Source organism: Embiotoca jacksoni, unplaced genomic scaffold, assembly GCF_022577435.1.
Source record: "Embiotoca jacksoni isolate LCO1_2020_lvr unplaced genomic scaffold, fEmbJac1.0.p SCAF_59, whole genome shotgun sequence".
Taxonomy (NCBI): domain Eukaryota; kingdom Metazoa; phylum Chordata; class Actinopteri; family Embiotocidae; genus Embiotoca; species Embiotoca jacksoni.
The window spans coordinates 430776-449028 of record NW_027185413.1 but is presented as its reverse complement, the minus strand read 5'-3'; the positions used below and the strand labels follow the sequence as shown (position 1 = coordinate 449028).

Genomic DNA, 18253 nt, shown 5'->3' with positions numbered 1-18253 from the left:
CAAATATAATAAAATAACAGTAATAGTCAGTCAGTTTATTTTAAGCTAGAATAATAGAAAAATAGAAACTGTTAAGGAGTTCAAAGTGAGGGACATTTAAAGATCTGGTCAGTTGTTTCCTGTGGGGTGCCTGTTCAGTGTGAGAACACATATCTCATCCGTGAAGGATCACTAACTGTTACTGTACTTTATAAACTGTCACTCGGTTATGGCTCACCTGTCTGAGGTGAAGAAAAGCAGCAACACATTGTCATTTGTAAATGTGAGCATCTCTCTGGCTTTGGAAAGAAAAACTCCTGCAGAGCTGGACGTGACAAACATAACTTCAGCAATTTCAATTCAACATTTGATCATCTACAGTACATTATATCATAACAAAAAAAAAGAAAAAAGACTGAAGATAAGTAGAAAACTGTTCTGTACAAATGAATATACATTTTATAATCTTTTTGGAAATCATGGACACCGCGCCCTCTGGGCTAACACAGTTCAAAATTATGAAGAATTAATTAAAAAATATGACAAAGGAGACCCTGAACTGTTGAGCAGCTGAGATCTTACATCAAGTGAGAATGGGACCACGTTTCACTTTCAAAACTCCAGAAACTGGTCTCCTCAGGTCCCAAACGTTTCCAGAGTGTTGTTAAAAGAAGAGTTGATGCATCTCAGTGGTGAACATGATCCTGGAACAACTTTCTAGAGACGTGATGCTGACATCAGATTCACAATATTTTTCATAAAACAATAACATTTCTCATTTTCAACATTTGATCATCATCATGTTGTTTTTATTTACAATTTACACAGCACACGTCTTAATGTTTTTGGAAACAGGGTTATAATATAATATAATGTAAAATAATATAAGATAATATATTTTTTTTAAACTTTAAAAGAAAAACATGCACTCATCAGCACACACACAGCAGCTCCTGGCAATCCAACTCCAACTGTACCGATCTACACCAACCAGAGGCAGGAGCTCTTTTAATGAAGGCAATTCTCTGCTTCTCCTCAGTCTGCCTGTGGCCCACATTTCTGTCTGTAAGATATTCTCTTATTCATTTCTATTCTCTCGCTCCATCCGCCTCTGAAATATCAGCAACACATGGCAGTTGTCTGGCAGCAGGCTAATGGGCTGTGAAATGAACTTCCACTGTCAGTTAAGAATTTGAAAATTAAATCTGAGCAGACAGCAATAAAGCTGCATCCTGTTCATTAAAGATGGACCTGACACGTCTCTGTGTGTGTATGTGGGTGCTGAGAGACCGCTGAGTAAACGGGACATTTTCCTGGTTTCTTTTTGGTCATGCTTCAAATAATGCTAAAATCATTATGGCACATATTTATGTTAATTTGTTATTTAATTTGTCAGTGTTACATTTTTAGTGACTTAATATGAAAGTGCAGGAATTTAGTAATGACTGCAGAATGTAATTTAAACACATGGACTGTACAGGGGGACAGTAAAGAAGTGCTGCTTCAGGGGGAACTGTTGACACCGGAGCTGTTGCGTGCAGGTTGCTTTAGGGTGTGACTCCAGCTCACTCCCGAACAGGAAGAAGAACTGAACTCTTCGTGTCGTCATTGCTGCTGAACTTTACCTGATTCTTGCAGGATATTCATCGGATATTATTATTGCTGTGGAACCATCGCTAGGACCCGGAACATCTTGTCTAAAACTCTCCAGTGAAACTATTTTAATTTTACACAAGATTGGACCAGCATTGTTAAACTTCATATTCAGTAGTGCCTCTGCAGGCTGCATCACGCCTCTATTTTTTGCTTCCCATTGGAGGATTTGAGATGGTCATGTCTTTGAACATGATTTCATTTCATCTTTTTACAACCCAATTTAAAGGCTAATTTTTTTTTGTAGATTTCCTTAGTAGTTCTAAACTTTATATATTATTAGAAATTAAAGGATGTATGTGTGGGGGAATAAAAAGTATTTAAAAATCTATTCAGAAAAAATTTATTTCTTGTTTTATTTTAATTAAATTTTGATCTAAAAATGCCCAACTTTACAGCTTTGGTTTCTAATTTGTATTAGGTCCAAAAGTGAGGCACAACTAAGGGGGGACCTACTTTGAGTGACAGCTGGGTTCTGTTGCAGTTGTTCATTTAACTTTGAAAATATAATTGTATTTTTAAAATGTAACCAGTCGTTACATGGTTGTCACAGGACAGCACCAGCATAAATATATGATGATAGCACTTCTGTAAATTAAAATACCTAGCTATATAGAAAGCAACCTTGTAAATTGAAAGCAACATGTAAATTTCAGCATACACATTAATGCAGCAGTTATATTAATCCAGAAACATAATATATAATATAATAAACTGACATTTGCTGCAGCAGGTGCTCATGTTTACGTGTCCCAGTCAGAAGTTCTGCACAACTGAAGCCGGGTTATCAGAGTCGGGTCCATTTCAACATACAAAGAACTGCAATAATCCGACCTTGAAGTAATGAATGTGTGAGTGACCTTCTCAAGGTCTTTAAAGAAAAAAGGGTTTGACCTGACCTGAAGCTCTTAGCTGAAAGAAACTGGCGTTGACAACAGATTTAATCTGCAGGTCTAATTTGAAAGGTTTCTTTACGTGAGGTTTAAACCACAGAACCAAGACACGATGAAAGTATCAGGTGACACTGCTGGAAGCGGAGCGGGTTCGAGCCAAATTTATACAAATTTCCTTAGAAATTCAAGAATGGGAGGATGTGAGGCCACTTTCAACTTGACCTTTGACCTCTGAAAGATTCGATTTTAAATCCACAAACTCAAATCAGTTCATCAACTGGATGTTTGTGCCAAATTCCATCACGTTCCCAGGAATAGGAGCGACAGATAAGCTGAAAATATAATGTCCTCGGCTATCTCCGGCACGGAGACATACAAGTCTATAGAGAGTAAAATAGTGAGTTTTTCTTGAATGATTGCAGTGTGTTAAGTTCCTTGATGTCTCCTGGCAGGTCACTCTATAGATGAGACATGCTGCTGAATAAAAGAAGCTAAACAAATTTACCATGAAGGAACAGATCCTCTGTGTCATAATAATCAAGAACACTCAGAGGTCTGTGAGGTTTTTAGGAAACTTTCCTGACGTGAAACTGCAGCACATTTATAAAGTGAAACGACGTGTCCTGGATTGTCTGATCTGATCACATCTGATCACATCTGATCACATCTGATCATCTTCTGGACAACAAACGAGGGTTCTGGGACGTATGTGACGACATCCTTCTAGCAGTGTGTCCACTCATGCATCCTCAACGCAATGAAGGAAACTCCTCCTCACCTGATGTCATCTATAGAAGTGATCAAATATATATTGTTTCATAATCCTGAGCAATTTGAATGATGCGGTTCATCTAATCCTTATATTTGAATTAATATTTTTATGTTTTTTGCAAACTCCTCATCAGGGAACGGGAGGGAAATGGTAAATAATGTATAAGGTGGCACAACAAAAAAATTCTAAATTAACATGGACCTTTATTCACAAAAATAGCTGGTTTTCAGGATGAAACTAAATAACGGCCACACCTCTCCTGTACACAGTGACACGGGTCCTCAGATAATATGGATGAGGTGAAGTTCCCTTTTAGATATCATGGAGTGATATTTACACTCCAGTAGGGCTGTCGTGGTTTGGTGGGTCAACAACTCACGATACCTCAAAGACTCTCCAGGTGTTTGGCTGAAAGTCTGAAACTCCCCACCGGCAGGTCAGACTTCTGCTAACACTGAGAGAAGTGGACAGATCCGGATCAGACTACATTCACACTGTCACTGAAGCTGTCCCAGTTCTGACTGCTTCACTCACGTCCACTGATCAGAACCGTCAGGTCATATTCAGTCTTAAAGCAACGCCATCACCATCAGCGCTACCAGTGTGACCACAGCTATGCTATCTTTAATGTACAGTACATCTTTCTGGGGCTGTTTGAGACAGAAATGCACATAAATCTGGTTATTCAGATGGTGTCCATTTGATCAATCAAGCATTGTAATTCTATCACGAAGCCCACAAGATAAAAGATCTGATTTTTTTCTGCGTGACAGGACATTTAAGACACTGGACCATTTGTCCGTGTACTAAATATTAAAACTGTGTTCTCTTAGCACATAAACATTTGAAGGCAGCTTCAGTGTCCCAAGATCTCCTCATGTTTCGGAAATTTTTTTTCACACAGCTGAGCTCCATCCAAAGCAGCTGAATCAGCTTATTTTATGTGAACAAACACACACATTCTTTTTTTTCTGTCTTTTAGCACAATTAATTGTTCAAATGTGTTTAAGCACACTTATGTGGCAGAAAGGACGGAGGAGCCCTTTACCACCATGACCATGACCTATGAGCTGGAGGACGTCGTCAGGAAACAAAGGAAGCATGAAAGGGACTGAAGGAGGAGATGTTTCCAAGTTTAATTCAGTTTCTGGATGGATTTGCTCTAATGAAGAAGAAGTGATTTATTTAGAGTCCTTTAAGAGACATTTGATTTTCATATCTGGACTGAATTTGATTTATTGGACATTTTGTAATTCCCAATCATGAACAATTCATTTGATTAATGTTTTGGTGAAATACAATACAAATCTTAATTGATGAAAATGAATCTTCCCAACTGTTTTGCATTTAACCCTCCCGTTGTCTTAGGGTCAAAATGACCAAGTTCTATTTTATTTTAATATTTTTTATTTTTATTTTTTCTTTAAAGAAAGGCCTCCTTGTCACCAAACGATCCCAAAAACTATAAAAAATAAAATAGAACTTGGTTGAACACAGCTGTGGGTCATTTTGAAGCAGAAACACACCACGGCTGCAGGTGGACCGAGACGGTTTGTGACAGGTGAGTTAAAGAGACTCAAGGCAGTCGCTGAATGTTCTAATTAGGTGGTTCGATCGCTTTCGGTTTGGACATTTTGTGGTATTATGGTTTAGTACAATGACCAGGTGCCTGTTTGTCAGAGAGTGACGGCAGCTGTAGGACTCCAGTGAGAACCATTATTATTTACTGGATCTTTAACTGAGGACTTCTGAGAGGAAAATACCTCCCAGGTAACGTTATCATCTTTGTACACAAAGCTTTAATTCCAAATGTAGAGGAAATTTAATCCACAATTTAACCAGACAGACGAACAAACACTCCATCCAACACTTCGGCTTCACACCTGACTGAACGGACCAGCAGAGATGGTAATGATTAATATTATAGGCATACTCAGTTTAAAAAACAAACCTTCTCACAGTATACAGTGCATCCGGAAAGTATTCACAGCGCTTCACTTTTTACACATTTTGTTATGTTACAGCCTTATACCAAAATGGATTAAATTCATTTTTTTCCTCAAAATTCTACACACAATATCCCATAATGACAAAGTGAAAATAGTCTGTTGAAAATTTTTGCAAATCTATTAAAAATAAAGAATGAAAATATAACACGTACATAAGTATTCACAGCCTTTGCTCAATACTTTGTTGAATCACCTTTGGCAGCAATTACAGCCTCAAGTCTTTTTGAGTATGATGCTATAAGCTTGGCTCCTATTCTTGGGCAGTTTCTCCCGTTCTTCTTTGCAGGACATCTCCAGCTCCATCAGGTTGGATGGGGAGCGTCGGTGCTCAGACATTTTCAGATCTCTCCAGAGATGTTCAATCGGGTTCAAGTCTGGGCTCTGGCTGGGCCTCTCAAAGACATTCACAGAGTTGTCCCGAAGCCACTCCTTTGTTATCTTGGCTGTGTGCTTCGGGTCGTTGTCCTGTTGGAAGATGAACCTTCGCCCCAGTCTGAGGTCCAGAGCGCTCTGGAGAAGGTTTTCATCAAGGATGTCTCTGTACATTGCTGCATTCATCTTTCCCTCCATCCTGACTAGTCTCCCAGTTCCTGCTGCTGAAAAACATCCCCACAGCATGATGCTGCCACCACCATGCTTCACCGTAGAGATGGTGTTGGCCAGGTGATGAGCGGTGGCTGGTTTCCTCCAAACATGACGCTTGGCATTCAGGCCAAAGAGTTCAATCAGAGAATTTAGTTTCTCATGGTCTGACAGTCCTTCAGGTGTCTTTTGGTAAACTCCAGGTGGGCTGTCATGTGCCTTTTACTGAGGAGTGGCTTCCGTCTGGTCACTCTACCATACAGGCCTGCTTGGTGGAGTGCTGCAGAGATGGTTGTCCTTCTGGAAGGTTCTCCTCTCTTCACAGAGCAACGTTGGAGCTCTGTCAGAGTGACCATCGGGTTCTTGGTCACCTCCCTGACTAAGGCCCTTATCCCCCGATCGCTCAGTTTGGCCGGGCGGCCGACTCTAGGAAGAGTCCTGGTGGTTCAAACTTCTTCCATTTATGGATGATGGAGGCCACTGTGCTCATTGGGACCTTCAATGCTGCAGAAATTTTTCTGTACCCTTCCACAGATCTGAGCCTCGATACAATCCTGTCTCGGAGGTCTACAGACAATTCTTTGGACTTCATGTCTTGGTTTGTGCTCTGACATGCACTGTCAACTATGGGACCTTATATAGACGGTGTGTGCCTTTCCAAATCATGTCCAATCAACTGAATTGGTTCACAGGTGAACTCCAATCAAGTTGTCGTAACATCTCAAGGATGATCAGTGGAAACAGGATGCACCTGAGCTCAATTTTGAGTGTAATGGCAAAGGCTGTGAATACTTATGTACATGTGATTTTTTTAGTTTTTGATTTTTAATAGATTTGCAAAAATTAAAAAAAATTTTTTTTTAATTTCACGTCATTATGGGGTATTGTGTGTAGAATTTTGAGGGAAACAATGAATTTAATCCATTTTGGAATAAGGCTGTAATATAACAAAATGTGGAAAAAGTGAAGCGCTGTGAATACTTTCCAGATGCACTGTACATGCTTCCTTTAGGTAATATTATTAGAAAACCCTGCATATGTTTCTATTGTTATGTAAATGACACCCAGATATTTATCCATGAAGTCAGAGGAAACCAGTCATTTCATCAAACCTCGTATTTTATCTGTATAACTTTTATTCTGTTGGTTTATTATTTTGTCTATTTTCACCCTGATGTATAATAACCACTAATATTCTAGGAGGTGAATTAATGGATTAATGGTGAGTGAGTGAGGCTTAGAGGTGCTTTTGAGCAAGGCAGGGGGGCGTGTCAGTTTAGCAGACAGCCGCGGTATGAAGCGACGTTGAGCTGATATGCTTTGTTTTTCTGTATTTCCAGTAAAGGAATGTTTAAAAGTTTTGCACGCCTTGACGTCTTCTTACAATTTTTTGTACTTCTAAATTCAAATGAATTTATATTATCTGGCACCAAATAACTGAAAAACTCCCCGTCTGACATGGTTATGTACGAGGAGTCACTCCGGGTAGCAGGTTCTCTGAAGCTAGCTCTGCTGAAAAGCCTCCAGTTGATCCAAAATGCTGCATTGAGAGGACTGAAGGGATTTAGAGAGAGATCATATTTTGTGTGTGACCTGTTTATAAAAATGAAAAGTAAAATAATCATTTTATCAGCTACAAAAACCAATAACAAGACAAAAGCAGTAATAATTACAGTCCAATCAGACCACGAACATTTGGATGCGTTGCTTCACTGGTTCCTCAGAAAATCAAGCCGGAATCAAGAAAATAAAGTCAGAAGATCCTGAAGTCTTTCAGTGATAGTGTCTTCTGTCTTTAAGATAACACACAACGTTTGGGAACGACTTGTGATTTATTTTTTTAAGTAGCTTATTTTCTCAGTTCATGCCATGCCGTTAAAATGTATTTGTGTATTTCATAAAACTGATCTCTTAATGTGCAAAATGTCAAATTTATGATGCAAATTGATAAAAGTGTGTTGAAGGAAGCAGGAAAAAAAAGAATCTGGTGAAGTAGTTGCTGAGATACATGTCTTCGTTGTAGCACCATCTTGTGGCTGTTTGCTCCAAGGTTTGGTAAACTCCTTCTTCATGACATCATAAAGCTTTGTTCTCATTGGAAACTCCCAGCTGCTGAATTTTGATTGGGTGCAGCCACATTGATTATGTAATCAAAGCAGTATTTTGAAAAAAAAAAAAGTTGTAAAATAATAGGAGTCACTTTACCAACTTTGAACTTTGATAATTTGTCTTGTTCTTGAGTTTTCCATCACATCACCAGATGGAGTTGTTCAGATTTCAGTTTTTAGAAGTGCTGTCAGGACTCATCAATACTTTAGCTTTAAGCTTTAATACAACATTGATAAGAAGTCTTTCAAGTAAAAAGCAAATATCGATATATTAGCAATTCAATTACAACTGCTGATGAAGAGGAACGGATACGATCAGAAACGGTGAATTTAAAGCGCCTGTGGGGAGAGATGTTTGAGAAAACAAACTTTTGACACTATGAGTCACCGCCAGCTTCGTTTAATAACGCTTCTTGTGTTTTTTCAAAGCAATTATATATAAAATAGTAACAATTGGACATTTTCAACTGGTCATTTGAGCCTAATTAGACAAAAAGACAGACAGATTGAGATTGTATGGCAATTTTTTTCACAATTTTGTAATGAGTCAAACAATTAATAAAGAAAATAATTATCAACAGATTAATAATATATTTTCTACTCCACTACTAAAATATTAGCTCCATGATGATCAGCTTCATCAACAACATGCTACAGCTTTCCACACTAAAGGTGATACAACGTCCAATAATAGGCCAAGCTTACAAACCTACAACAGCCCTGTTGGCTCTGTTTCTGTTCTATACAGTGTACCGTAGGTTTCCTTGTACTGAAGTTAAGAATGTGAATTATCTCTCCAACCACTGGTGACTGTACAGCCTATGAACTCCAGGTCAGGCTGCAGGCTGCACTGTTACCAACAATAAACTGTCTGCCACATGAACCTCTGCTCCTGCAGAGCTTTAATGAAGGACTGTGGGCTGTTGTCAAACAACCACCATGTGCATGTGGAATTAACATTCATTCATATTCATGAATCCACCCTGGAACTGTTTGGGCAGTGGAAGTTCACTCAGGTGGCACCAAGAGGGAAAATAACAACAGCCTCAGCAGCACTGACACGAGGCGTCACTAACAGGCCCAAACACACCGTGGACAGGACAGTTGTGGCTCGTGTTGTCTCTCATGACCCGTCACTATGGTTAAGAGAGGTAAACACAGCAGCCCATCATGTGTGCTGGCCTGTGGAGGGGGAGCATGCTAAAGATGGCAGCCGGTAGCCATGCTGGAGGAGCATCCCAGGGACCAGCAGAGGAAACTGCTGTCACAGCAGCCCTCTGCTCATTCATTCATTTATTATACACACACACACACACACACACACACACACACACATCATCATCATCATCATCATCGCTAGATACTGCACGGCCTCCATCCTACCTCCATATCTGGCCCAGCTGCAGGATGTGGATGACCGACTGGCCGAACCAGACGCAGAAGGAGTAGTAGGCCGACCGCTTCCTGCTCCGGCCGCCGAGCGCGGTGCTCGCGGTGCTGTTGGTGGTGGTGTTCTTGCTGGCGGTCGACGCCTGTCTCTGCGGCGTCGCCGGGTGGTGGTGAGCGGTAACATCACCGTGTGAGGCCGAGCCGCTCAGCAGCTTATTCCCGTCCATGTGGGAGCAATCGGCCGCAGAATCGGCGCCATCCTCGGTGCTGAAGTCGTGGACGAACCATCTGAAGCTGAAGACCTGGACCGAGAAGGAACCCAGCACCACGAAGAAGAGAGTCAGGCCGAACCACCAGTAGTCGCGGCGGAGGTAGTAATCGACCGAAAGCCACACGTCGGTGCCCACATCGGCGAGGTACACGGCCACTGCAGCTACGATCCACAAGCAGTCCCAGACCGTGTACCTCTGCAGCTCCCTGCCCAGGCGAAGGCACGTCGCGTTGGAGCCTCCCCCACCGCAGCACCGCGACTCCCCGTTGGCGAAGTCCCCGTCCCCGGTACCCGCAGAGTCTGGCTGGCCGCCCGGGTGGAGCCCCTGCACCGAGCCGGAGTGCTCCGAGTTCTGCAAGGGGGTGAAGGCCACGTCACTCTTCTTCATCTTCAGGACCCCGTCCGATTTAGCCGCCATTATTAGACTCTTGAAGTATTACTCCCGTATTTCTCCGCCGTTCCTCCCCTCCTCCGCTCCTCTACCCCTGCCTCTGTCCGTCGACACCCTTCTGCGTGTCTCTCCTACTCCTCCTCCTTTCTGGGCAGGACTAGCTCCTCCACACTGCCGTCTGCTCATAATACAGAATAAAGACAAAAATGAAGACAGAAAGTAACGCTGGACTCGCTCCGGTATTTTGGTCCATATCACGTGTTCGTCGGAGCTGCTCTCCGCTGACGACCCGCTCACATTCAGTCGACATTCGGGGTTTTCCGCTTTGTTTCCTCCGAGCCTACCTGGACGGATTCTGCGTCTGCGGCTTGTCACTCTGCCCTCGAAGAGTCCTGATGCTGATGTTCAGGATGAAGGTGGAGACGGGAGCAAAGGGAAAAGAAGACGGCTGCAGCCATCTGCTTCTTCCACGGCACCGACTGAAAATCATGACATCATCCTCCTTTCTCTCCCCGCCGCTCTCCCCCTCTCTCTCTCTCTCTCTCTGCCGGTTTCTCAGGTGTTTGCACCGCGTTGGAGGTGTGTTACAGCACAAAGTGGACTCTGATTCAAATCTGTTACAGAAGGAAAACAAATGTCTACCTGTCAGCGTGCAGCCTGGTTTTGTAAATTAGAATATAAATAACTCGAAGCAGCCTGAAGTACTGCGGAGGCCAGACTGGCTTTCAGCACCATGGACAGATCCCTCTGCTGCTCCGCAGCTGAAACATTCGTTCATTAAAAATACAATCCGTTCAACACAACATTTTATACGTCGCAGTACAATACAGTTCGTCAGAAAGCCATCTCTAACGCAAACCTTCTGCTGTTACCGCAAAGTTAGAGGAACCCTGGCATCATCGAACCACAAACAGACGTGAAGTGTCTGAGGACCACGGTGTAAATTGGACATCTAATTTTCATCTCTTGTTCCTGACCCATTGATAAAAAGGCAGCCTAAATTTAGAATAAAATTAGATTTCTTAAAAAAAACCTCATGGCACACAATATTCATAGCTTTATATATAATTTATACTATAGCATGTCAACCGAAATATGAAAAAAAGTCATATTATAGCATGTCGTCTAAAATATATTTTTTTAAAAAGTCATACTATAGCATGTCGTCTAAAATATATAAAAAAGTCAAACTATAGCACGTCGTCTAAAATATATTTTAAAAAAAGTCACACTATAGCATGTCGTCTAAAATATATAAAAAAAGTCATACTATAGCATGTCGTCTAAAATATATAAAAAAAGTCATACTATAGCATGTCGTCTAAAATATATAAAAAAAGTCAAACTATAGCATGTCGTCTAAAATATATAAAAAAAAGTCAAACTATAGCATGTCATCCAAAATATATAAAAAAGTCAAACTATAGCACGTCGTCTAAAATATATATAAAAAAAGTCATACTATAGCACGTCGTCTAAAATATATATAAAAAAAGTCATACTATAGCACGTCGTCTAAAATATATAAAAAAAAGTCAAACTATAGCATGTCATCCAAAATATATAAAAAAGTCATACTACAGCACGTCGTCTAAAATATATTTTTTTAAAAAGTCAAACTATAGCATGTCGTCTAAAATATATAAAAAAAGTCAAACTATAGCAAGTCGTCTAAAATATATATAAAAAAAGTCAAACTATAGCATGTCGTCTAAAATATATAAAAAAGTCAAACTAAAGCACGTCGTCTAAAATATATATAAAAAAAGTCATACTACAGCACGTCGTCTAAAATATATTTTAAAAAAAAGTCAAACTATAGCATGTAGTCTAAAATATATAAAAAAGTCAAACTATAGCATGTCGTCTAAAATATATAAAAAAAGTCAAACTATAGCACGTCGTCTAAAATATATAAAAAAAAGTCATACTACAGCACGTCGTCTAAAATATATTTAAAAAAAAAGTCAAACTATAGCATGTAGTCTAAAATATATAAAAAAAGTCAAACTATAGCATGTCGTCTAAAATATATAAAAAAAGTCAAACTATAGCACGTCGTCTAAAATATATATAAAAAAAGTCATACTACAGCACGTCGTCTAAAATATATTTAAAAAAAAAGTCAAACTATAGCATGTAGTCTAAAATATATAAAAAAAGTCAAACTATAGCATGTCGTCTAAAATATATAAAAAAAGTCAAACTATAGCACGTCGTCTAAAATATATAAAAAAAAGTCAAACTATAGCACGTCGTCTAAAATATATAAAAAAAAGTCAAACTATAGCACGTCGTCTAAAATATATAAAAAAGTCAAACTATAGCACGTCGTCTAAAATATATAAAAAAGTCAAACTATAGCACGTCGTCTAAAATATATAAAAAAAGTCAAACTATAGCACGTCGTCTAAAATATATTAAAAAGTCAAACTATAGCACGTCGTCCAAAATATATAAAAAAAGTCAAACTATAGCAAGTCGTCTAAAATATATATAAAAAAAGTCAAACTATAGCATGTCGTCTAAAATATATAAAAAAGTCAAATTATAGCACGTCGTCTAAAATATATAAAAAAGTCAAACTATAGCACGTCGTCTAAAATATATTTTAAAAAAAAGTCAAACTATAGCATGTCGTCTAAAATATATAAAAAAAGTCAAACTATAGCATGTCGTCTAAAATATATAAAAAAAGTCAAACTATAGCACGTCGTCTAAAATATATAAAAAAAAGTCAAACTATAGCACGTCGTCTAAAATATATAAAAAAGTCAAACTATAGCACGTCGTCTAAAATATATAAAAAAAGTCAAACTATAGCACGTCGTCTAAAATATATTAAAAAGTCAAACTATAGCACGTCGTCCAAAATATATAAAAAAAAGTCAAACTATAGCATGTCGTCTAAAATATATAAAAAAAGTCAAACTATAGCATGTCGTCTAAAATATATAAAAAAAGTCAAACTATAGCATGTCGTCTAAAATATGATAAAAAAGTCAAACTATAGCATGTCGTCTAAAATATATAAAAAAGTCAAACTATAGCACGTCGTCTAAAATATATAAAAAAGTCAAACTATAGCACGTCGTCTAAAATATATAAAAAAAGTCAAACTATAGCACGTCGTCTAAAATATATTAAAAAGTCAAACTATAGCACGTCGTCCAAAATATATATAAAAAAAGTCAAACTATAGCATGTCGTCTAAAATATATAAAAAAAGTCAAACTATAGCATGTCGTCTAAAATATATAAAAAAAAGTCAAACTATAGCACGTCGTCTAAAATATATTAAAAAGTCAAACTATAGCATGTAGTCTAAAATATATAAAAAAAGTCAAACTATAGCATGTCGTCTAAAATATATAAAAAAAGTCAAACTATAGCACGTCGTCTAAAATATATAAAAAAAAGTCAAACTATAGCACGTCGTCTAAAATATATAAAAAAAAGTCAAACTATAGCACGTCGTCTAAAATATATAAAAAAGTCAAACTATAGCACGTCGTCTAAAATATATAAAAAAGTCAAACTATAGCACGTCGTCTAAAATATATAAAAAAAGTCAAACTATAGCACGTCGTCTAAAATATATTAAAAAGTCAAACTATAGCACGTCGTCCAAAATATATAAAAAAAGTCAAACTATAGCAAGTCGTCTAAAATATATATAAAAAAAGTCAAACTATAGCATGTCGTCTAAAATATATAAAAAAGTCAAACTATAGCACGTCGTCTAAAATATATAAAAAAGTCAAACTATAGCACGTCGTCTAAAATATATTTTAAAAAAAAGTCAAACTATAGCATGTCGTCTAAAATATATAAAAAAAGTCAAACTATAGCATGTCGTCTAAAATATATAAAAAAAGTCAAACTATAGCACGTCGTCTAAAATATATAAAAAAAAGTCAAACTATAGCACGTCGTCTAAAATATATAAAAAAGTCAAACTATAGCACGTCGTCTAAAATATATAAAAAAAGTCAAACTATAGCACGTCGTCTAAAATATATTAAAAAGTCAAACTATAGCACGTCGTCCAAAATATATAAAAAAAAGTCAAACTATAGCATGTCGTCTAAAATATATAAAAAAAGTCAAACTATAGCATGTCGTCTAAAATATATAAAAAAAGTCAAACTATAGCATGTCGTCTAAAATATGATAAAAAAGTCAAACTATAGCACGTCGTCTAAAATATATAAAAAAGTCAAACTATAGCACGTCGTCTAAAATATATAAAAAAGTCAAACTATAGCACGTCGTCTAAAATATATAAAAAAAGTCAAACTATAGCACGTCGTCTAAAATATATTAAAAAGTCAAACTATAGCACGTCGTCCAAAATATATAAAAAAAAAGTCAAACTATAGCATGTCGTCTAAAATATATAAAAAAAGTCAAACTATAGCATGTCGTCTAAAATATATAAAAAAAAGTCAAACTATAGCACGTCGTCTAAAATATATTAAAAAGTCAAACTATAGCACGTCGTCCAAAATATATAAAAAAAAGTCAAACTATAGCATGTCGTCCAAAATATATATAAAAAAAGTCAAACTATAGCATGTCGTCTAAAATATATAAAAAAGTCAAACTATAGCACGTCGTCCAAAATATATAAAAAAAAAGTCAAACTATAGCACGTCGTCTAAAATATATTAAAAAGTCAAACTATAGCACGTCGTCTAAAATATATAAAAAAAGTCAAACTATAGCACGTCGTCTAAAATATATTAAAAAGTCAAACTATAGCACGTCGTCCAAAATATATAAAAAAAAGTCAAACTATAGCATGTCGTCTAAAATATATAAAAAAAGTCAAACTATAGCATGTCGTCTAAAATATATAAAAAAAGTCTAACTATAGCATGTCGTCTAAAATATATAAAAAAGTCAAACTATAGCACGTCGTCCAAAATATATAAAAAAAAGTCAAACTATAGCATGTCGTCCAAAATATATATAAAAAAAGTCAAACTATAGCATGTCGTCTAAAATATATAAAAAAAGTCAAACTATAGCATGTCGTCTAAAATATATATAAAAAAGTCAAACTATAGCACGTCGTCTAAAATATATAAAAAAGTCAAACTATAGCACGTCGTCTAAAATATATAAAAAAAGTCAAACTATAGCATGTCGTCTAAAATATATAAAAAAGTCATACTATAACATGTCGTCCAAAATATATATAAAAAAAGTCAAACTATAGCATGTCGTCCAAAATCTATATAAAAAAGTCATACTATAGCATGTCGTCTAAAATATATTTAAAAAAAAGTCACACTATAGCATGTCGTCTAAAATATATAAAAAAAAGTCATATTATAGCACGTCGTCTAAAATATATTTAAAAAAAAGTCAAACTATAGCATGTCATCCAAAATATATAAAAAAGTCAAACTATAGCATGTTGTCTAAAATATATAAAAAAGTCAAACTATAGCACGTCGTCTAAAATATATATAAAAAAGTCATACTACAGCACGTCGTCTAAAATATATTTTAAAAAAAGGTCAAACTATAGCATGTCGTCTAAAATATATAAAAAAAAGTCAAACTATAGCATGTTGTCTAAAATATATAAAAAAGTCAAACTATAGCATGTCGTCTAAAATATATTAAAAAGTCAAACTATAGCATGTCGTCTAAAATATATAAAAAAGTCAAACTATAGCATGTCGTCTAAAATATATAAAAAAAGTCAAACTATAGCACGTCGTCTAAAATATATATAAAAAAAGTCATACTATAGCATGTCGTCTAAAATATATAAAAAAGTCAAACTATAGCACGTCGTCTAAAATATATATAAAAAAAGTCATACTACAGCACGTCGTCTAAAATATATTTAAAAAAAAAGTCAAACTATAGCATGTCGTCTAAAATATATAAAAAAAGTCAAACTATAGCACGTCGTCTAAAATATATAAAAAAAAGTCAAACTATAGCACGTCGTCTAAAATATATAAAAAAGTCAAACTATAGCACGTCGTCTAAAATATATAAAAAAAAGTCATACTATAGCATGTCGTCTAAAATATATAAAAAAAGTCAAACTATAGCATGTCGTCTAAAATATATAAAAAAAGTCAAACTATAGCATGTCGTCTAAAATATATAAAAAAAGTCAAACTATAGCACGTCGTCTAAAATATATAAAAAAAAAAGTCAAACTATAGCACGTCGTCTAAAATATATAAAAAAAGTCAAACTATAGCATGTCGTCTAAAATATATAAAAAAAGTCAAACTATAGCATGTCGTCTAAAATATATAAAAAAAAAAGTCAAACTATAGCACGTCGTCTAAAATATATTAAAAAGTCAAACTATAGCACGTCGTCCAAAATATATAAAAAAAAGTCAAACTATAGCATGTCGTCTAAAATATATATATAGGAGGGGTGGGGGTGGGGGGGGGTGGAGGGGGCACACTATTAGGTTTTCCTTCACAACGGGGAATAAATTGAAAATAAACAGCAAATAACAAGAGACAGAAGCGTTGACGGTGGTCATAAAAGAAGAATATGTTTAACATATTTCCTACTCTGTATTGGGGGGACAGTTTGGTATTTTCTCAGTATTGGGGGGACATGACCCCCCCAAAAAGGCCGTGGTTACACCCATGATGGAAGTTGATAAAAACATTATTTACTCTGCTGTCACATTCATTTGCGGTTGATGAGGTGGTCGGTTGTTGTCTGCCGTCTCTGGATTGCGGTCTGAATCCGGCTCAAATGAGTCTGATAGCGTGACCATTACTTCTCTGGCGATAAAGTTGTGTTTGCCAGCAAGTCTAGGGAGCCACAGTCCTTCACTTGTGATTGGCCTGGTCAGGCGTCACTCAGAAAATAGTCAGCCAATCAGAGGAGATGCTCATTAGTATAAATGAGCTTTAGGAACACCCACCAGAAACAGCTTGTTCCCAGCAGAGCTCCACTGAGAGTGTCAGGACTACAACTAAAGCAATTAACAAGTTACAATATGGGACCTTTAAATTGCTTTTTAATCTAAAAGACAGAAGAATGAATGGACAAGGAAGTATTATTCCATCAAGGAATCACTGTAAGCCTGCAACCAATAACCATATTCATCATCAACTTTCTGATTAGTGAACAAAATGTCAAAATGTCAGAAATTGTGAAAAAAAAAAAATCCTATTGAAATGGTTATGGGCCCTGCTCCCTCTCTCTACGCCCTGCTTTTTGACAAAAGAGTTTACTTATAAAACTATCAAATTGGCAAATCTTCACACTTCACAAAATGATGATTGATTACAAATTCAGTTAAGTAAGTAATTAATGAACGAATCATTACTCGCTGGTTGATTTCTGGATGCAATAAGCTTCATTGCAGCAAGAATGAATCCACACTGCCCTGAGCTCTCTCTGTTACTACTCAGTTTTCTACTTTGTCTCTCTGCATGAGAAAATGAAGGAATAAAATGTACATAGCTTAAAGCTGCCCCACTCATCAGGATGGGCTGAGTGCACATGAACGACTCCCAACATAGATGGTTGTAACGAAGCCACAATCGGTCATTTCTACCTCATGTTATATTATTCCTGCAGCTTTGAACAGACTTCAAAAAGACAGGATTTACAACAAAGAACAAATATTAGCTTCTGAATGCATCAGAACTCCAAGCGCTGAAACATAAATCAGACCTGACAGGGATCTGATGTCACGCTGTTCAACGGTCACTGGTGGGAATTGTTGGGTCGGTAATACTGTGAGTTTCTGCTGTCTGATATTAATACTTTACTATGTTAAGTGCCTTGAAACAACTTGTGTTGTGATTTGGTGCAATAAAAATATAACTGAAATGAATTAAATCAAAAGTGCGATAAGGCTTCAGGGAGGGAAATGCTCAGACAATTACAATAGCTATTGAATATTTGAAATTAGTGCACTAATTTGATGCTAAATATGCTGTAAATAGGCAACAACGTAATCAATTATTTTTGATGAGATTTAAATCCGATATCCGATAACTAACAACACAGCCACCAACGTGTCTTAATGAATGTACAATGTTAAGACACATTTTTTTTGATGAAATAACAGATTTTGCTCTTTCTCTCTTCTCTGGTTTGATCAGCTGTGCAATTTTACATTATTCTTATATTGTCGTATTATTTTCCAACACAGTCTTTCACAGCGTGGTGAACCTCTCCCCATCTTCACTGCTGA

At 36.6% G+C, this 18253-nt stretch overlaps 1 protein-coding gene across 2 annotated transcripts in view; it reads right to left on the bottom strand.

Moving 5' to 3' along the window:
• xkr4 (XK related 4) overlaps positions 1-10561 on the bottom strand; it is a 27309-nt gene extending 16748 nt beyond the window's left edge. The window contains exons 1-2 of one of the 2 annotated variants that reach the window (XM_069173250.1): positions 10392-10561; positions 9380-10225 (exon numbers count right to left, since the gene is read on the bottom strand). In XM_069173250.1, coding sequence (XP_069029351.1) covers positions 9380-10074 — 695 coding nt within the window. In that variant the 5' untranslated portion in view covers positions 10075-10225; positions 10392-10561. Of the gene's footprint in view, positions 1-9379 lie in introns of both variants that reach the window. The other variant, XM_069173248.1, reaches the window with a different exon arrangement.
• Between the last annotated feature and the right edge of the window lie 7692 nt (positions 10562-18253).